Below are 22,717 nucleotides of genomic sequence, written 5' to 3' on the forward strand. Positions count from 1 at the left end.
GAGTACGGCTGGATCAGTAGCAGTAAGCAGGCAGGTGTAGCAGTAGTTAGTAAACCAAATGGCACATGGAAATTTATTTGAAAGAAGTTAGAGTTTGAAAATAGAAAAGTATTGTTACAATTGTACAGCATGTTGAAGTACTGTGAGTACTGTTTATCCCTTTTTTTAAAGAAAGGATGCACTAGCTCAAAGGCACTCCAAGAGCGGTTCACAAGCAAACTCCTGGGATAAGTTAGCTTTCTGTTATGAATGTAGCTAAAGAAACTGGATCCATATTCTTTGGAGTTTAGAAGAATTAAGGATAATCTTATTGAAGTATAAGCTAAGTAGGCACGAGAAAGTAGATGTCAAGAGGTTTCATTAGTGGGAGAATCTTGAATGACATGACAGCAAACATTTAAAACTGAGGTGTGTAGGAAATTCTTCTCTCAAAGATGATGAATCCCTGGAATTCTCTACCAAAGAACATTATGGAGACTAGATCATTGGAGGTATTTAAGGAGGAGATTTAATTTTTTTTGAAAGATTAGTAATTTGAAAGGAACTGAGGCTTGGGTAGGTCATCCATGATCTTACTGAATGATGCAGCAGGATTGAGGGACCAGATGGCCTACTCCTTTTCCTGCTTTGGTTTGTCCTTGTGTAGCTTTAGATGTCTTTCTTTTAAAATTTGTGCTATATATTTTTATTAATAGCAGTTTTGTGTATGTGTTAAATATTTTTAATTACTATTCCACATTGCATTGGAAAATATTTTTACTGCTTCCAACTTTTCTCGTATCATTAGTGATTTGCCAGGAGCCATCAGTGTGTCCTGCTTGGTTTCCACAGTCTGCAACCCAGTCAGTACTTGTAACCTCCTGCACCTTATAGTTGGGTTCCAGTACCAAGGCCAAAACTGTAACACTATTGGGAACTGTGGGGCTAGCACTGACAGTGACAGCAAAGTATGGTCCAAGTCTAGTCCTTTGAGTGGGGGACGCTGTCAGGTTAACACGGTTTGATCCAAATTTTGCCTATAAAGCAACTGCTGTTTATGGTACAAAATCTTAACAATGGTGAAGTAAACATTATGTGAAAATACAAAATAGTAATTTTCATGAGTCAGTGCACTGACAATCATGAAGCAATATTACCCTTTGCCAAGAAATCAAAGCTATAAACTCATTATACTTATATCCTGATGCAAAGTTCCAACCTGGAATGTCAACAGTTACCTCCTCCCGGAGAGGCCGCTTGACCTGTTGAGTCCTTTGTGATTGTTGCTCGTGTTTACCAGTCCAAGCACACAGTCTTGGAGATGCCATGTTCTCTTGTCATTCTGCACTGAGCTAGCAATAGCTGCATTCAGTGTTGCCAAGATTGTCAGGAGGTATGAAAGACCCAATATTCTGTTCTCTCTAATAATCCCTGGTGAAACTACCAATTTATTTGGAAATCTGTTGATGGATTCATTCTGCTCTCATTTGCCATTACCCCACACCTATCCCTCTAAAGGGTTCACTGCTCTGTAGTGTACAATCCGCTGTTAAGCTAATGATGACCCACTGTACAGCTGTACTAGAGAATGGCAACACTTGTTGGAAACTTCTTCGGTTAGAAGTTGTTGCCTTTTATTGAGAAAAAAGCTTCAGATTCTCAAGGATGAAATCAGACTGGCTTTGTCCAAACCTGTCATATGATTTCTGTGAGTTCAGCTCTACTTGGGCCAGAACTTTGATTATGTTGGATCTTGCACTCTAAACCTGCTGTGTTAAACCAGAATTAGATTATACCTTTCGTTTCAATTGTGGCTTTGTAGATTCATCAGCAGAAAGTTGAGGCGGGAATGGGATTGGCAACAATGGGAATAAGGCAATGTGTACCGGTTCCTTCACGACAGCTTAAGAGCAAAATGATTGTGATTTTACATTTAAAAACTTTACTGTACATGACTAATAAAATTGAGGCTTAGCCTTGTCATGATACATGATGTTGAACACGTACAGCTGATGTTTAATGTTATTTGGTCCAGTACAGAAGGGAGTTTGTATCATTTCATTGTGGTGAACTTTATATTGATTGTGTCTGTTTCTGTTAGTAGCTGAACATTGACTGAAGTAATCACTTTGACTTTCATCAAGACCTTCATATAACATGGAGAATGTTTAATTAATGCCACATGGTATTTTGTGTTGAACTTAATGTCTGAACTGCAACAGATAACCATTTATTCAATATTAGACAGGATTTACAGTCAGTAGTTCATGCAACAAATTGTGGTCGAGATCAATCTTACAACCTTCTCACTAGGGAGTGAAGATGCTTTCAGCTGTGTTTGCACAAAGGTAGATTTGCTGAGGAGAAGTTTTGAGGAAAGCTGTTACCATGTGTTTTGATTTTTTTTGAAAGAAATGACAAAGTCAGGCTACGTGGAAGTTAATGATGGCAATCAATGTCGAAGAAGTAGGTAACTACATATAGATAAAATTTTAATTAGAGGCTCTTTCATCTTGAAGAGTTTGATGCATGAGATTTGAACTGGGGATTTAAGAAACCATGTGCTGGGAATGGAGAGCCAGTAATGTTGATGACTAGCGAGGTGGTAGGAATAATAGGATTTGGGAAAACTTTTTATTGAAATTGGGGTGAGTTGCAGTTAATGCCAACTCAAAAATATTGGAGAAATTATGCCTGGAGGTGATCAATATTTTGTTATTAATGAGTTCTGTTGGTATATAAATGACATAACCTAGAAACACTGCAAAGCTGCATATGTGTGCTTTTTATTCCACCGTAGAATTTGTGAACCAAAAGTGAAATTTACTTAAGCAAAGAGTACAGAATTATTTTTTAAAAAAGATATACTTTGTGAGAAATTTGCAGTGAACTCTGAAATTTCATGTTGCAATAAATGAGTACTGAATGTTAAATGTTTGTGTCACAACCTTGTCGGCTAACTTTTTGGCTAACTGTTTGGAGGCTAACTTGACTCCTCATTAAGCAGTGCCTTTTTCTTTCAAACCACTCTGGTACTTTGCTCTTCCTCATCTTTATGATCTGCTCTAAGCCTTTAACCTTGTATACTATCAGCGCTCCTCCTTTTCTGGTGTTCTGATCGTTTGTGAATTTAATTGCTTCATCCCCGGCAATTCTGCATTTTGCACTCGAATTGCTTCTCTGCATCTCTGCCGTACCTTCTGCCTGATGTTAAGAGGTCAAAGAGTGTATGGGGCTGGTGGGAGGGCACCTTGACAATGCTGAGGGCTCTGCAAATGCAGTGCTTCTGGTGTATGTCCTGGATGAGGGGTAGAGAGAGAAATCCCGATGATTCTCTCAGCAGTCATCACAATCTGTTACAGGCAGGGTCTTACAGTCGTGCCTTGAAATTCCTGTATTAGATGGTGATACAGCTGGTCAGGACACCCTCGATGGTGCACTGGTAGAAAGTGGTGAGACTGGGAGTGAGGAGCCTCACTCGTCTCAATCTCCTTAGGAAGTGGAGGCATTGATTCAGATTCAGTTTATTGTCATTTAGAAATCACAAATGCAATGCAGTTAAAAAATGAGACAATGTTCCTCCAGAATGATATCACAAAAGCACATGACAAAACAGGCTACACCAGAAAATCCACCTAAAGTTTGGCAATCCCCAATCCAGAGTCCGGAGAGGCTGCTGCATATTAATATCGCGCTACCATCTTAGTGCGTTCCCCGGAAAGGAGCTCCAATCCACCAGACAAAACAAGACCAAAAACTAAAGCTACAAGACCTGCACAAAACGACATAGTTACAACAGTGCAAACAATAGCATAATTGATTTTTAAAAAAAACAGACCATGGGCACAGTAGAAATAGTCCAAAGATGTTAAAAGACTATAAGTTCGAAAGAAACCAGCACACAGTTTCCACAAGTCTCCAGGGTCCCGACAGACTCGCCATCCCACACAGGCGGCAGGAGGGAGTACCCCCACTATGGACTTCCACAGCGCTGGACTCAGCCTCGCAGACGCAGCACACAATGAAAGGTCCGTCGGACCCAGCCTCACAGACACAGCACACAGTGAAAGCGCTCCGACTGCAGCAGACTCCGAGTCCATTGAACCTCCGAGCCTCCAACCATCCCCTCCGGCACAGCTTCTCCGAGCACCATCCTCTGCTGAGCGTATTAAGACGTCCCCGCCAACTGCCACCGGCAACGCGACCCCGAGGACTGGGGGCCTGTTCTTCCCAGCAGAGACCCGGACCTCACAGCAGCAGCAGCAACGAAGAAGGCCTTCCTGGAGATTTCCAGATGTTCCTCCGTGCTCCCACGTCTGTTTTTCATCAGATTAGGATTGCGCACGGTACCCTGTTTAACAAATAAAACAAATAACATATCAGCTCCGGAGTGGCCGCTGCAAGCTGCGTTGCGCTGCCATCTTGAGTATATTGCTGTGCTTTCTTGGCTAAATGAGGTGGTGTTGAGGGATCAGGTGAGATTATCTGTGATGTGCAGTAGGGAGTGGTCAGCCTGTACCTTCCTGAAGTCCACAATCATCTCTTTAGTCTTGTCCACATTATGACTCAAGCCACTCTATCTCCTCACTGTATGCCAGCTCATCATTTTAATGATGATGCTACTGTTGTGTTATCAGTGAACTTTTTCACATTGTTTGTCATTAAAGCAGGATCTAGCAATACAGTTGTGTGTCAGCAGTGTGAACAGCGTCAGGATGAGCAGTCAGTCCTGGGGGGGAGATGCTGATGCTTAGCGTGATGGAGTAGAGATGTTGCTGCCAAAACGGACTGTCTATGGTTTCCCTGACTGCGTCTGGAGGTCATCCACCTTATTCTGAATACTACAAGTATTTAAATACAGCACCTTCAGTCCTGCATTCTATGCCCTTTTGAATTTTGCCTCTGTGGTACAATTTAACTCATTGCTCTGTCTACATTCGTACCCAATCATTAGCTTGTCCTTCATTACATTCATGTTACATCCATCATCTACTAGTAAATCTGCTGGCTTACCTTCAGCTCTATCATATTGGTTCCCATCCCCTGCCATATTAGTTTAAACCACTCCCAACAGTTCTAGTAAACCTGCCTACAAGAATATTGGTCCCCTTTGGATTCAAGTGCAACCTGTCCCTTCTTGTACAGGTCATACCTGCCCCAGAAGAGGTCCGAATTATTCAGAAATTTGAATCCCTGCCCCCTGCTCCAATTCTTCAGCCATGCGTTTATCTGCCACCTCATTCTATTCCTTTCCTCATTGTCATGTGGCACAGGCAGTAATCGCAAGATTACTACCTTTGAGGTCCTGTTTCTCGGCTTCCTTCTTAACTGCCTGTATTTTTTCAGAAGCTCCTCCCTTTTTCTACCTATGACTTTGGTACCAATATGTACCACGACTTCTGGCTGCTCACCCTCCCTTTTCAGGATATTGTGGACTTGTTCAGAAACATCACAGACCCTGGCACCTGTGAGGCAAACTACCATTTGTGTTTCCTTTAGAATCGCCTATCTGTCCCCCGGACTATAGAGTCCCCTATCACTGCTGCCATCCTCTACAATTCCGTACCCTTCTGAGCCACAGGATCAGACTCAGTACCAGAGCCAGGGCTGCTGTTGCTTCCCCCAGGTAGGTTGTCCCTTCCACCCCCCCCCCCCCCCCACCACTCCAAGAGTACTCAAAATGGAGTGCTTAGTGTTGAGAGAGACGGCCACAGGGGTGCTCTCCACGATCTGATGTTCTTCCTTCCCTCTCCTGACAGTCACCCATCTATCTGTCACCTATGGCCTTGGGGTGACTACCTCCCTGTAACTCCTGTCTGTCACTGCCTCCCTTTCCCTAACAAGCCGAAAGTCATTGAGCTGCAGCTCTGGTTCCCTAGCACGGTCTCTAAGGAGCTATTTCTTGATGCACCTGGCGCAGATGTAGCCATCGGGGAGGCTGGGAGTCTCCTGGAAATTTCACATCTGACACTCAGAACAGAACACTGGCTCTGCTGACATACCCACTATTCTCTCAAGATTTAAGTAAGAAATAAGGAATGAACTTACCTACTTACCTTGCCTCTGCCAGTTCTTGCTGAAAGCTTCTTTTGAAAGCATCCAGAATCAGTGCTTAACTCTGATTCACTGCATCACTTAGAGTCATGAAACATTAGAGCACTGATCGGTGAGTCCATGTCAACCATAGTCCTCACCCAGCTAGTCCCAATTACGTGTGCTCAGCCCACATCTCTCTGAGCTCCATCCCTGAACATACCTGTCCAAGTGCTGCTTAAACGATACTACCATACCTGTTTCAACCATTTCCTCTTAGCAGCTTGTTCCATATTCTTAACTCCCAATGCATGGAAAAAGTTGCCCTCCCACCACACAGTCCCTTTATAAAATATTTCCTCATGCACCCTAAGTTTTGGACTTCCCTACCCTAAAGAAAAACTGTTACCATCCACAATAGCTATGTCTCTCAAAATATTAAACATTTCTATAAGGTTGCCCCTCGTTCTGATGTGTTTGAAGGAATGATGATCAAGCCTGGCCAACCTCTCCCTACCACTCAGGCCCTCCAGTCCTGGCAACATCCTTGTAAATCTTTACTGCAATCTTTACACAGTGCTCTGATGGTCAGCGTGCTAAACCACCTGTAACACTGCTTTCGATGAACTATGCACTTGTACTCCTAGATCTCCCTGTTGCATTAGACTCTATGTGCCCTATCGTTCTTAGTGTAAGTGCTATGTTGGTTGGACTTTCTGAACAGTATCACCTCAAACTTGCCTATATTGCAATCCATTTGCTGCTCCTTAGCCCACTTCCTTAACTCATCGAGATCCCCCTGTAATCTACGATAACCTTCTTCGCTATCAACAACACATCCTAATTTTGTGTCATCTGGGAGCTTGCTGATCAAGTCTCGTGCATTCACATCAAAACTAGTTATATAAATAATTAAAGACATGAGTCCAAACACTGATATCTGAGGCATAACACTAGTCACATGAGCGTAATATTTGAGTAGAAGACTTAACATTAGCCCACAATTGCAATCATGTCTTGAAACTAGATTATTCAAAAGCAAAGTATTTGTAGTTTAACAGACAACCTTGCAAATATTATGTTTGTCATGGTCTTGATTTGGATTTTAAATTCCTGAGTAGTAAAAGTAACAAATGTTTGCTTATCAAAATGAAAATTTAAAGATACGCCTTGCTTCAAAATTACTTTCCATAATGTTCTATCTGTGCAACTGCTTGTGGCTCGAGGATTCTGATACCTTACAACTTACTAGATTTGTGTTGAACAAGAATTTATTTTGTAAGCTAGGATTATGTTACAACATTAACTCCCTTGATCAAATTCTCTGTATAAGACTGATGGGAACGTAGACTGCTTTACATGCTCTTTAACCCACACATCAGATCTGTTTATTCACCAGAGTCAGATTCAAAGAAATGTGGAAACTAGGAGCAGGAAGACTATTCAGCCCTTTAAGACTGCTGTGATATTAAATATGATGTTAGTTATCTATACCCATGCTCTCATTATAATCTTTGATAGATATTACATCTACATCAAAATTATATGGTGACTTAGCCTCTGCAGCCCCTGTGTAGCACATTCTGCACATTTATTGCTCTCATTTCTCTTTATTCAGGTCTTAAATCTCTTGCCATGTAAACTATGACTGTGACTACTTCTAAGTACCTCAGCCTGGAGACGCATCTGCATTACATTCAATGGCTTTAGCCCTGAGAATCCCTTCTCATTCTTCTGAACTCTGGTGAATAAAGGGTGGCACTGTAGTGTAGTGGTTAATGTAATGCTTTACAGTGCTGGCTGCTGTTCGTATCGGGGTCTCTCTTCCTGCCATCACGGACATTTACACTACACGCTGCATCCGCAAAGGATTATGAAGGACCCCATGTCCCCCTCATACAATCTCTCTCCCTCCTGCCATCTGGGAAAAGGCTCCGAAGCATTCGGGCTCTCATACCAGACAATGTAACAATTTCTTCCCCCAAGCTATCAGACTCCTCAATACCCAAAGCCTGGACTGACACCTTGCCCTACTGTCCTGTTTATTATTTATTGTAATGCCTGCACTGTTTTGTGCACTTTATGCAGTCCTGGGTAGGTCTGTAGTCTAGTGTAGCTTTCTCTGTGTTTTTTAATTACGTAGTTCAGTCTAGTTTTTTGTACTGTGTCATGTAACACCATGGTCCTGAAAAACGTTGTCTCATTTTTACTATGCACTGTACCAGCAGTTATGGTCAAAATGACAATAAAAGTTGACTTGACTTGTATGTGCTGTCTGTAACAGAGTGAGCTTCCTGTGGGTGTTCCGGTTTCACTCCACATTTCAAGGACTTGCAAGTTGGGGTTAATCAGTTTTGGGCATGTTGTGTTGGCATCGAAAGCATGGCAATCCTAATAGGCTTAATTCTCACATGAAAGATGCATTCACTGTATGATGCACATGTGGCAAACAAGGCTAATCTTCCATTACAAATCAAGTGCCTTAACTTCTAGAGTGTCACTCCCACCATCCGCGGAGTGGTGAATCCCTCTCTAGTAATACATCCTTTCCGAGGTAAGGAAACCGAAACAGCACTGCTTTCTTTTTAATGCATTGGACCTCATATTTCCCCATGACTCGGAGGTAATTCTCACTACTTTAGGCTGGATTTGTTGCGCATTCCTACCTAGCTGCTCAGCATTTCAACAAATAAAAGTACATCTGACCTCTTGTTTTGCCCTTGAGTTTAGGGACGTTCAAGTACGGGTTGAAACAAATGCCAAATGAATTTCTTAACTGGCTCCTCAGCTTTACACCATCTATAGTTGATGTGTCCAATGCAGTCCTGTTTATTTGAATGAAGCTAACAGACATTGTTAAAAACTTAAATGAATATAAGTAGGATTTTATAACATTATTCTAGTTGGTATTCATAATGCTTTAAATTTAAATTTGAATATGTTTGCTATAATTATTTTTAAATGTAATTATTTAAATGATTTTTTTCATTGTTTCTAAATTTATCTGACTATCAAGAGCTTTCAGAATGCTATCAGGATAGTCCTGGAGTGAAGTGATGCTGTCAGTTTCCACCTCATGGGCTGTTTCACTTTTCTTTTTATCCATCCTTGGGATGTAGGTGTTGCTGGAAATGCTGACATTAATTTCCATGCCCGACTGCCTGAGGAAATTATGTCAATTGTTACTGAAAGTAATTAACTTTAATTACATTTATTTTCCATTGTATTAAAATTTTCTGTCTATATTGGGGGGTTTGAACTTAATCGTGGCATTTCCATTATTTACTGGCCTCCTATGAAGTGTAGGATTTTGCACAAAATGGCATCAGAACAAGCATGCATAGCATGTGAGTTTGTTACACCTGCCCAGCATCCTCTCTGTTTACGCATGTCAAACACACTGACAACCCAAAGTGAAAATCCTAATTTGTACCAGGATTCTTTTGTATTTTAAAAAGTAATTATTTTCTGCAGCACATTAAGAAATAGTGTTATTCAAAAGAATTTCTAGCACATGAGTTTTTTTAAATGTTTTCTCATGTTTTGACTATTTGATAATACTAAGCAAGATCAAAAATTTAAGGTTTATCCTTTAACTTGCTATTAAACAATAGTCTGAAATAGAAACATTATTCTGCAAAAAGATGTGAATTTGAAATGACGAAGTGGTGGAAATGCTCAGCAGGTCTGTTTTTGCTATATTGCAGTACTGTTCAGCTTGATAAAATACAAATGGTGTTAATTAGATAACGTTCTCTTTACTTTTGACTATCCAGAATGTTGAATCTCATTTGGCCAGTTGTCAAAACTTCAGCCTGAATACACTTGAATGTGGAAATGATATTGATGAGAATAAGCTTAAGCAGCCTCCAACTCTGAGTATATCCGCAATCAAACTCCTGTTTAAATGCTGTCTGTTCCCTTGGTTTTCCATTCTAAGTAAACACTATAGTAAAGTTGAAAGCATGCTTTTTCATTCCAAAGTCCTTGCTCTTCGAATCAATATTGAAAGCAAAGCTGTGTTGGAAATGAGATAGGAATCAAATGCGTGCAAAGTTCTTTGCATCTTTTGGGTCTGTATTAAAGTTTTGACATAAAAGCTAGATACAAAAGATAGAAAAATGAAGGGATGTGTGGGAGGGAAGGGTTAGGTTGATTTTAGAGTAGGTTAATTTCTAAAGTAAGTACATGTTTGGCACAGCATTGTGGGCCAAGGGGCCTGTATTGTGCTGTAGGTTTTCTATGTTTCTATGACCTGGTGTTTTTGTGGTATCCTGAAATATTTGGTGAACTGGACCATCGGGAAAGAGGGTGCAACCGTGGCAGCCATTACTGGAGCAAATTTGGGTCAAGCTGAACCTTATGGCTGGACTGAAGCAGCAGAGTCCAGTCCCAAGAGCAGATAACGAACCAATGTTTAGCTGATTTAAGCGCCAAGCCAGGCCGAGGGCAGAGGACTAAACTGTGTTCAGCTCACTACTCCTAAAAGCTTTACTCGCATCAACCCTGAACTGACTCTGCAGCTGCAGCTTGCAGCCATCGGCATTCGCCTCAGTACTGAACTTGACTCCACAGCCGCCAGGCTCCTTGCCTGTTTGCATCACTGAGCTGGCTATATGTCAGTGGACTTACTTTGGGTTCATGTTCTGTGGATTGTTTGCATTTTATTATTGTTTGTCTGATTTGTTCTTTTTCACACATTGGATGTATCGCTGTCTTTGTGGAGTGAGGTGTCTTGTGAATTCCACTGTTTCCTTGTTTTGTGGGTGCATTCAAGAAGATGAATCTCCAAGGTTGTATGTGGTATACATACTTTGATAGTAAATGTACTTTAAAAAGGTCATTGAAGACCTATATAATGTTATATGTTCTAGAAAACAAAGATGAAATCTTGTGAAAGTAACTTCCATTTTGTATTGGTTTAATATTGTGATGATGCAACTGCTGATGGGGTCCAAATGAATGGGTATTTTGATCTAGTGTTGTAGCTCTGGAAAATTAACGAAACCATGAAGAAATGTATATATCGTCAGAGAATTTAAAATTGGAAATATTGGGGACTTGTTTGCCAGTTATTTTTAAGAAGGAAAAGGTCATAAACTTAGCCGAGGACACCATCAATGACAGAGATTCATCCAGAGTGGCAAGACTTGGAAACCTGATTTGGGCCAATGCTTATAATAAAACTTCCGAAAGAAGCCAACTGGAACATTTGGTTATGCTGAATCTGAGAAGGAATTTCCTCACCCAGCTTCCTTCCCATAATTTGCAAGTTGGTACTGTTCAAGTAAAGGTCTGACTGGAAGACGTTTTGTTCCATGCTCAGAACAAGTGTGAGATAAGCTGATGATCAGAATGAAAAGAGCTGAGGTCTTGTGTGTAATTTTAGTGTTTTATAATTATTTGTCTGTTGTAATTCAGTCCAAGAAAAGGTGACAATTTATTTAACATTTGATGATGGGTTGTAATTCAGAGTTAATTTCATAAATTAGTTTCTTCTTCAATGTACCTTCTTTCACTGCTCTAAAAAACAAATTCTGCTCTTCATGCCTCATTTAAGAGAATGGAATACAGAATAGTTCAGTTTTCAAAACTTTTTTTTAAGGTTTAAGGACTTAAGTAGACAAATAGCAGTTGAATCATTTTGTATGCTTGATTTTTATTGCCTGCTTATATTAAAGAACACTTTTTTTAAAACATTCTCTATCTTCCTGAGTTTGCTTCCTACCCAACATGTATTCAGACTGGAGTGAAATTCTGGAGGGAAAGAAATATATTCTTGCACTTAAGCTCTACAAGCACAATTTTAAATCTGTCAAGTGTGAGCAAACCGTTCTTGTGTTGAATTTACTTACCTTGCTTGATTTGCCTTTTTTCTCTCTCGTATTCCTTTTCCATCTTTTTATCTAATCTAATGGAATAGACAGGACACTGAAGAAGTGGGGTAGCATCTGTAAAAAGCAAAACAGTTAATACTTGCAGTCAAAGATGCTTTGTCAGAACAGGAGAAGAGGGAAGAAAGCTGCAGAGGGCTTAAATGCAGAAGTAGAGATTATACTGCAATTATAGAGGGCACCATTAGACTGTTTTTGGAGTACTGGTCTCCTTCATTATGAAACAATATTCATTTAAAACAGTTCCCAGAAGGTTTCCTTGATTAATACCTGGAATAAAGATAATGATTAGTGTCATTTGTCACACGTACATCAAAACGATACATCGTTTGTATCGGGGATATGTTGGAGACAGCTTGTCTGGCATTAGACACAGTCACAGGGAAAACATGCAAGCTCCTCACAGATAGCAATGGGAATTGAGCCCAGATTGTAGAGCTGTCACTGTAAAGCACTACTCTACCATGTTGCCGTGTCACATCCTGCACTTCTGGTCAGATTGCCTTATAAAAAAAACTTTGGATAATCTTGGTCCAGTTAGGATGAGCTGCAGTCTCTGTCCAGATTGAGGCTCAGTTTTTAAATTTAGGTTCATGTGGAGGGGAGTTTGGTGTCAAATTAGGGTTTAGGTACAGAGAATCTTACATGTCCTCTTAAATGGTGGCAGTCTGAATGTAGGTTGGTTGTGAACTAAATCTGGGTAATTGCTAGGTGGAGAATGGTTGGTGGAAGCTACTATGTTAGTATTAAATACTAGTTTTATAACATTTCATAGAATATACATATTGAATTCTGAACTAGTTGTAACAGTGCAAGACTAGCAGGCTGTGAAGTCCAATTATTATGCAGTGAGCTTAGCAATATTTCATGTCATGCTCCCTGTTGCAAATTGCATTGATTTTCATTATTTGCTTTTCAGTTTTGAAGTTGTTTACAATATTAAAATACTGTATATTTGAAAAACTGAATTTATTTCTGAATATTACCTGAGCAAGTAGTCCTGAGAGTGGAGTACGATATTATGTTTATTTTAAACTAATCTATACTTAGCATTTGTAAAAGAAGAATTTTATACTGGTTTGATTGACTGTTTTGAGGCATTCCTAGTCCCATCACAAAGAAACTCTGTGGCTTATTAATTAGTAATTATCTCTACAATAATTAGGTTTATATTTTAGTGAAGTGGAAAATGTAATGATGAATCTATATGCTATTATATATAAGATTATGTAGATGATGCCTGATTTTAATATGTATATTTCTTACTGATTATGTAACCAGTAGATTACATCTTTAGTAGCTTTATAATGTTATCAACATTGAATCTCATTTATATCAGCCTTGAATAATGCAGTCTTTCATGACTCCAAATTAAGAACTCAATTTGACATTCTATCCATCTTAACACCACATCCATATGTGTCAATTCCAAAAGCAATTAACTTGGTGATTTTTCTCACTGGCCTTCTGACCTTTATTCTCCACAAATGTCAGCTTTTTCCAGAACTTTGCTGCTGCATCATGTCTAGCTCAAGTCCTCATTCATCTCCTTAGGGGTCCCAGTGCTCCCACATGATCAAATAAAAACATTTCATTCTTATTCTCAGCTCTGCATCGCCACCCCCCTCACCTTTCTCGACTCTTCATCTCTCTGTAAAGCTAGCCTCCTCTGTATTTTTCTCTTTCATCTAGCTCGGGCATTCTGCTCTGGATTACCTCTGAGGTTCCTCTCTGCTTTAATACGCTCATCAAGCTGGACCTATTGGATCTAGGCTTTGTTTAACCATTTACTTCTCTTACTCATACATTTTTGATTATGCTTTTGTGAAGCAATTTAATGTTTTATTTGTGTGCAAAGTATAATGTAAGTACAAATTATTGCAGGTATTGTGGTGAAACTTACCACATGCATTTCATTTGTTAGAACTTGTAGCAGTTAATTAGCAAATCAAGTATTTCATTATTCTCAGAGTGTAATTTAAAGGCATTTTGGCAATTAATGGTGCAGCCTGTTAACAACCCGTGATAGAATAATGTTTTTCTTTTATGCTCCATTGTTATGTTGACTGGTATTAGATATTTTTAAAAATAATTTCCTTTATTTCTGCACATTGGATGAGACTTCTATTCAATATACAGAAAAACATGACATTTGCCATGCTTGGATGAGGAAATGAGCTCTGGTGAAATTCTACTACTAATATATTTTATCATGGTGCTATTATAGTATATTTTATAAATCTAGTTTAACTATGCCACAATTAACATGGTTACTAGCTGCGTTTTTTTAAAATCCGTAAGTCATGTAGGAATGGAGAACATGGGTTCAGTTACCCCTTGCTTTTTATTTCCTTTAATGCCAATAATCCCCTCGCTCCTCCATTCCTATCTTCCCTGCGTCAACAAAACTTAAATGTACCATAGGCATTCCACAGTTCCAATGTTATTTTGGTGTCCTAAACTAGCTCCTTTCCCATAAAAACTCCTTTAATTTATTCTTTAAAATTTGGTGATTAGAAAGCAAAGACAAACTGAAATAGGAGAGGAAGTTAACACTGACAACAATAATGAATGGGAAATGTTACCTTTGATTCAAACAACAAGAAGTCGCATCATTGTTGCTATAAGTGATAAATAACTGGGGCCAAACAATATCTGGTTTAATGCCTTTTGAAATAAATGGAGAGAGAATCAAGAAATAAGAGATGGTAAAGATATTTGAATAATCATAGGGGATTTTAATCTTCAAATCAAATTGGCTAAAAGTTTCTAAAAGTAATTCATAATGAGGCCGCATTAGAAAAATTGACTGGATCCTACTTTGTGAATGTTAATTAGCAATTTCTGGTGAAGGAAGCTCAAAGATATCAATGTGACAGGTTGGTTCAGGCAGAAAGCTAAGTCTCAGTTAGGCATGAGCAGTGTTTTTACTAAAGTGGGGTGGAATATTAGTTTCAAAGATTTGGAGAAACAATGGCAAACAAAATTTTTGTGTCTCAACAAATGTACATTACATTGAGAGAATCATTGCATGGGAAAATGATCAATTCATGACTAATTTAGGGAGATTAAGGTTGGTATTAGATTAAAAGATTTGTAGAGACGCCAAGAAAAGTGGCAAACCTAATTGGGAGAGTTTTAAGAAACAGTGCTGGAGACCAAGAATGTAATGGCAATGACAATACGTTAACAGAAAGATGAGAAAAATTCTAAAATCTGATAAACAACCATGTTAAATGGGAAAATGTAGCAAAATTTAAAGTATGGCCTTTGAGGGGCAAAGGTCATTGAAATGAAGATATGAAGTTATAAAATAATAAACATGTTTTAGTTTAAATAAACTTTTTTAAGCTACCTTCTCTATGGAATAAATGGCAAAATTAACAGGACTATCAAACTAAAGGTCTTCTAATGGGGGAGTGGAATCTTAAATTCATGTCACTTGTGAGGAAACAAAGGAGATCAATGGGGGCAAGGGGTGGGTCTAAGAGGCTGCAAATTACCTCACTGTGTAGCCAGTAAATTATAAAAATGGTGAATGGCCTGAAGGAAGATCTTCCAAAACCCCATTCTGCAAATTGCAAAGTAGCAAATGGAACATCAGAATGGCATTGCTGTATCACTATGCAATATTTCCAAGCTGAAGCAGAAATTTGCCCTAAGATTACTAAACATACTCCCTCTTTAATTCATTTCTCTTATGTGTACTTGTATGTGTTAGAGAAGGCTGTTTTTAGTGATATTTCAGTCTTTACTTGCATAATGTGATGCTAAATAAAAATAGCAATTGCATCCAGTCCTTTCTGACTTGCAGGCTTGTTCTGTAAAGAAAGTTTGAACCTAATAATTTCACAATTATTCTGTGAGATCAAAATAGTTTTATAAAATTCATGGTATGTAGTGCAATGCAGTATTTCAATATATCTATTGGTTATAAGGGGAAATACTTTGATGCAAACTGCTGCAGTTTATGATGAGCTTTATTCTCTGTAATGGAAATACTGCAGGGCTGAATGACTAAAATTTGTTGTTCTCTGACATATGAAACTCATTTGTTTCAATCACCTATTGTACAAGGTTTCCTTGTAAACAAATCATAGCCAGAAGAATTTGGAAAGAGCCAAATGCAGAGGAGGAATATCTCTACTAATGCTAAATTTATTGGAAAGTACATAGAGTATGAAGCACAGAAGATGGACATTTCTTCAACCTATGTATGCATCAACACACATTTATCTCTATTGAAGTAATAACAGATTAAGTTTGTTATCGCTGACTGGTATGACCTGAAATTTCTAATTATTTAGCTGCAGTACAGTGCAGAGACGTAAAAATTACTATAAATAGCTATAAAATAAATTGAAACAGTGCAAAAAAGAATGAAATTGGGTTCATGGGTGTTTAGAAATTTGATGGCAGAGGGGAAGAAGCTGTTTATGAATCATGGAGTGTGGGTCTTCATCTTTCATTTCCCAGATGCAGAATGATGGAAGCCACCTTCCTGAGACACCTGCCTCTTAAAGATGTCCTCAGTGGTGGGGTCCTTGTGCATATATTGGAGCTGGTTGTGTCTACAACCCTCTGCAGTCTCTTGCAGTCCTGTGTATTGGAGCCTCCATATGAAGCTGTGATGCAGCCAGTCAGAATGGTCCGCAGTGTCTCACCTATAGAAATTTACATGTCTTTGGTGACAGAGCAAATCTCCTCAGAGCTGTTAGGGTGTATTCTGGAGTTAGGGTATTTAATAAATATTAACTTCACTGGCAACCAATCTTCAGACAATGAACATGGATTGTAGTTTGAATTTAAAATGCAGCCCTGAACGATAGCTTTCTTGGAGCTGTGGACTGGAGTTGATTGCAAACCAGACAATGCTGATTAACATTCATTTTGGGTATCTAGAATGTGAGCGCGAAGAAGATGGTGTGTGAAAATTATATGTAATTCAAAGGAAGCATTGTAGATACATTGTAACTATAGAATTGTCCTGCATAATTTTCTTTAAAAATCCTTTGATCTTTAGCACATAAAAATGTCAGGTAATATTGGGTCGTGAGGCCACTTTCTCCAAGAATGTCTCGATATGATGCCTGCTGCTTGATTTTGTTGAATAAAACACTTCTATATCCACTAGCTTCATTGTCTCTCAGGTGAATTTGTTCACGTTACAACAGAACCACTGGCAGTTTTCTTCATGTTTTATCCTCCCGAGATGTTGACACCCAGGGATGTCAAGCTGTTCATCCTTTCCATTGCTGACCCCTCAACGAGGACTGGTTATGTTCTCCCTACTGTACCTTCCTGAAATCCACAATCAACTCCCTGGTCTTGCTGATGTTGGGTGGTGTTGCAACACCACTCAGCCATCCAAACTGTCTCACTCTTAATGCCTCATTGACATCTGAGATTTTATTAATAATCTTTTTACAAAATATGCAACCTCGTTGAAACTTACAGGAATAATGGATGCTTTTCATTTTGTTTCAGTTTGTCCTTTCTGGCTCAGATGACTTCAATCTTTACATGTGGCATATTCCTTCTAGTTTAGAGACAGGTGAGTTATCATACAGCCTGCACTGAATTTTGTGATGGTTTTCTCTCCCAAGAAAACAATATGCATGTACATTGACCACACTCCAAATAAATTTAATAATCAATAAAACATGCTTCTGGATCTCACATCTGAGTCTTAGTCAATGCTCCTAGTAGACAGGATAACCGGTGGCACAGTCAAGCAGCCAGCTTTCATCCCTGCAATGCTGTTGAGGGAAAGCTGTGGTTTAGGTGTAGGAAGGGTGGGGTGTTGGATATCCATCTGAGTGTTTCATGGAATTCCTTCTGGTCGTTAATTATTTAAGCATATGAAGTTTATTATTTGTTGAAGATATGGCAAGGAATTTAGCACACCACACTTGCAGAGGATAAGCATTATTTTAGAAACTGGACAAGAAGAAGAACAAAGGAAGCTTAAAGTGAATTTGATAGAGCTGAGTAACCGAGCAATCATAATTTCCTTTAAAAGTTGTTGGAGGTGTGTTGGACCTCAGGAATGTTATCAATAAATCACAAGGAGATTGGTAGATCCAGTTAATGTACTTAATGTACCATAGATTAAAAATGTGCCATTTGTATCAGATATATTTGTTAATGATTATTTTTAAGATAAATTTAAAAGCAAGATATGTAGTCATAGCTTGATTATAAACTATTTGCAGGTGGCCCTGCCAGAATTGTAAACGGTGCATTCATGGTGCTTAAAGGTCATCGATCCATTGTAAATCAAGTACGCTTCAACCCCCACTCGTACATGATCTGCTCATCAGGAGTGGAAAAGATTATCAAGGTACATTATATCACCTGCAAGAATTCAACACTGATTCCAATGTCAATTTTCCTGTTAACAATGCAGTTACTGTAAAAGCTCAATGTATAATTTGTTTAAAATATCCATTACCCAATTTACTGTCAGAAACAAAAAAGAAAAATCCTCAATGTCCTACATATTCCTAACGTAAATAAATGTATTTGTAATCTATTTTTCACAAAGTTGTTCGTAATTCCAGATTTATTGCTATGTATTAGTTTATTCAGTTTCAACACTTGTTAAAATTTAATTCCACCTTGTATTTGCTGAAATTCTAGCAAAGTAACTGTCTTGTGTTGAGTAAAGTGTGAGCTTAAATATTTTTCACTTGTGTTTTCATAATATATGTGAAATTGTCTGTTTTGTACATAAGAGATCAATTAACAGAAGAGGACAAAATTCACAGTAGGCATTCCCATTTAATGTCATCTTAATTCCTCAACAGTTCTTTACATAAGCTGCTGCTTTGCATGATTCCATTAATCCATTCTCCTGTGTAGCTTCAGTTGCTCTAGTAAAACTTTGCATTTGAACTTTCATACATTGGGATGCACTGTTGAAATACATGGTGAATGTAGGTGCAATAGCAGCCTTCAGAGGGGAATTAAGTAAATATTCAGGGGGGAAAAATATTGTAAAGATTTGGGAAAGTGAAGGCAATAGGATTAAATGTAATTAATTCTGAAAGAGAAGATTCAGACTTGAAGCAAGTAATCTCCTTCCTTGTTGTGCTACCCTGTGATTCTCCATGTGTTTAATGTCACTTTCAGAGGCAGTTAGTCATACAAAAGATTTTTTGTACCATTGTATCTCCTGCTGGATAACTAGATAATCCACTATTTTCAATTCTTCACTGAGCTTGGGGTCAAGGTGGTGGTTGTTGTCCCTTTGTGTCCAAACTTCCCATTTTTTAATTGGAGTTTACGTTGTGGTTTTGTAAAGATTTTAGTGAACTCACCTGTACAACAGGGGAATGAGATTTAAAGGATTCAACTTAAGTTATATTTGCAACTAAAGCTAGGAAAGGATAAATCACAATCTCCAGTCACAAATAAGTTTCAATATAAATGCAGTCATTCCACAATTAGTCATTTGTTTTTACATAGCTTTTGAATTCTAATGGATTTTTACCTTCAGGTATTTAAAAGACAAAACCTGAATAATTACATCTGCTTTATGGTTGTCATAGCAATGTGATTGATAGGGGTGTAAATATTGAATGTTTTTGTGCTTTGATAATACAGGTGTGGAGTCCATATCTCCAACCAGATTGTGCTGGCGACCTAGAAGGAGAGGTGGAAGATGATACCCGTAATCTTTATACTCATGAAGAATACATCAGCTTGGTCTTAAACAGCGGAAGTGGCCTATCTCATGATTATGCCAACCAGTCGGTTCAAGAAGATCCAAGAATGATGGCTTTTTTTGATTCTCTTGTAAGGCGAGAGATTGAGGGCTGGAGTTCTGATTCTGACAGTGACCTTAGTGAGAGTACAATTCTTCAGCTACATGCAGGGACCAGTGAACGATCAGGATATAGTGATTCTGAATCTTCTACCTCCTTGCCATTAACACCTCAGCAAGGTGATGATTCTGACGAGGCAACCTACACACTGGACCGACAGAAGCCCTCCAACTCCTCCACAACCAGGGAAGACTTACAGTCTCGTCAACAAAGATTGTCTGCACTCAGACGCTATCAAGATGAGCGACTTCTAACTCTTTCTAATGACTCTGATTCCTCAGAAAACAACTTTAATCAAGTAACTACAGGTTCAGATACAGATCCTGTGACAAGGCCTCGATCTCCAAGTCCAGAGGCAAATGATTCCAGTAGTTCCAGTAGCAATGGCAGGAGGCGTGCGTCTACACGCCAAAGAAATGCTTTAAGGGCTAAGCAAAAACTCCACAGAGAAAAGAAGAATACTCCACAGTTCAAAGTAAAACAAGATAATACTGATGATAATGCCAATTATTCTCGATTGCATAAGGGTGACCATTCTTCATCAGCTTCATCTTCACCGGAAAGGAGCAGTGCGGAGTTTGAAAATAATAGAGGAAGGATATCTCCTTACTCAGATAGTGAGTCTGAGGTTAGAAAGGTTTATAAAGCCTACAGCAAAATACAAAGTACATTCAGGTCACAATTGAAATCAAAAGGAGGTTCCATGACCTTTTTGTCTGTGAGTGATGTTGCACACACGAATGAGAAAGGCAGCTCATTAGGTATGTTACCCCAAGAAAGTGATGCTACAAGGAAAAGTACAACAGGATGTCATCAGAGATTTAGAGTAGAAAGATATTTAGATGACTATAAAGGGGAAAGCAGCACATCTCTACAAGCGAAGAGTAAGCATCCAGCCCTGCTTATTCATGAAAGCAATACTTTACCAGCTTCAAAGGAAATGATGTCTGGAGAGCAGGAACATGTTGTAGAAGATGTCCCAAGTAGCTACACTGAGCACTACTATGAGGCCAAAAAGGTTAATGGGAAATCTGTCCTTGTGGGCAATAACAGTAACCTGACTAACCAGTGTCAAGCATTTGGCAACCAAACACAAGAACTGTGTGATCACGCAGAGGCATTGGAATGTGCAAATGCCCAACATGTACAGCAGGTACCCAGTGATGAATCTGGTCAGGAATTCATTAGATCTGCATCCTCTCAAACAACTCCTTTTCCTGAAATTCATTTAACTGGAACACAAAGTAATTTTGATGAATGGTGCAGAGACCATGTTGATAAATCCAAAGCCAGGACTTGTGACGTGGAAGAATCCTGTTCAGAGGCTCCCTGCAATGTTCACAACAATGGGCTATTTGATAAGCAATACACAAACCAGCAGGAAGATTCAGTGAATGCATCCAAGTCTGAACCTGGTGACTGTGTACAGGTAGCCTCATTGCACCACAAAGAAGAGTGTTCCCAGTCTGGGCTGAATGACCATTCAGAATGTACTAAGAATGGCATGGCAGCCAAACGAAACATTTTTGATTGTCCCCAAGGGGCTTTGTCATCAGCAGCGACTGACCAGTCTTCAGGAGGGTTAAAAAGGCTGCGAAAAGAACTAGATCCTGAGTTTTCACCAACTGAGAAGAAACAGAAGACATGATTTGCACTTGTCCCAGCCAGTGCTTTGCGATGTCACTGAAAGCATTTATCTCGAACTCAACAAACCATTGGTCTGTAAACGAGTGAGAATTTTTGTTAACAATTATGTAAATAATTCAATTTCTTGAAGAAATGCTAATACAGAAATTTTTAGAATGTGTATGATAATGGTATATAAAATACAAATTATTTGGAGTGATTCTAACTTTGGATTCAAATATCCATTTTGGCCCAAAGGGTTTGTAATTTTTCTGTTAAGTATTCATTATGCCAAGCAAGGGTTAGTGGTGCATTTGGTGTATCAAATTGTATTGGATTGTATTGTTACAAAGCTTTCCCTCATATCCACTAGGAAAAGATGAGCAAATTGATACATGTGGGCAGATACTGAATTTAAAATATTGAAGCCCATAGAATAACAATTGAACAAATGAGTTTTTGAAGCCTAACACTTTATAGTTGGAGGGTTTTTTTGTTTTTATCTTAAATTACTACCTTTTGTATGGTAGCCTTTTATTCATGAGAGGAGTGAACAGTTTGGCTCGAGAAAAATGTTTAGATGTTGATTATATACATGGAACACAGTGATCTGCTGAAGGAAAGTTAGACATGCTGTGGTCAGGAATAAAGTTTTGTGTTTTAATTTCTTCAGGACAATTATTTGAAGCACAACACTTCTGCACAGTGGGCACCTGATTAGCTATCACTTTCTTTAACTGTTGAGAAAAATAAATATTGCCATTCACAATCTTTGTGTCTTGCTGTATTGCTGCCTCCTTGCCATTTCTTCCAGCTAAGGCGATGAAGAGTTCTTTTGCAATCCAAGGACGGTAGTGGATTGTTAGTTTGAATCACAGTCCTTGTGGATGTGATCAGGTGAGTAAATTTAGACAAAAAATGTGTTAATGAAGTTTTCTTAAGATATCTTAAAACAAACTGTAGAATGAGAGTAGATTAATACTGTAATTACCCTTTGTAAATGGCTGATAAGATTGGAGATTTTCATTGTGTGGAAGACAGGTTTGGGGTGATGGTCAGAAAGGGAATTGTGTGTTGCAGAAGGGAAGGAAGGACAACACGTTGTGAAGAGCTGAGTGGAGGAGGCAATGGGGTAGGTGAGCTAGTTGAAAAATATGCCTTTTCATTATTGGGCAAATGTGGATCCAACTACATGTGATGAAAGGTTTAAACCTAAACCAAGTTTGCATATTTATAGAACACTTGATTCAGTAATTAGTTGTGGTGAGTCAACAGTCTTATTTGCAGCACTTTGAGGATAGTTAAAATAAAAAAATGAAAGTATGCACTGCAGAGCAATCCACTTGATTGCCATTT

General features: G+C 38.8%; 1 protein-coding gene across 1 annotated transcript in view; it reads left to right on the plus strand.

The window, feature by feature from the left end:
* The window catches only part of dcaf5 (ddb1 and cul4 associated factor 5), a 65,287-nt gene extending 43,155 nt beyond the window's left edge, over nt 1–22,132 (plus strand). The window contains exons 7-9 of the mRNA XM_073040215.1: nt 17,394–17,460; nt 18,122–18,249; nt 19,515–22,132. Coding sequence (XP_072896316.1) covers nt 17,394–17,460; nt 18,122–18,249; nt 19,515–21,383 — 2,064 coding nt within the window. The 3' untranslated portion in view covers nt 21,384–22,132. The remainder of the gene's footprint in view (nt 1–17,393; nt 17,461–18,121; nt 18,250–19,514) is intronic.
* The last annotated feature ends 585 nt before the right edge of the window (nt 22,133–22,717 follow it).

This window comes from Hemitrygon akajei, chromosome 3 (genome assembly GCF_048418815.1).
Source record: "Hemitrygon akajei chromosome 3, sHemAka1.3, whole genome shotgun sequence".
Lineage (NCBI taxonomy): Eukaryota > Metazoa > Chordata > Chondrichthyes > Myliobatiformes > Dasyatidae > Hemitrygon > Hemitrygon akajei.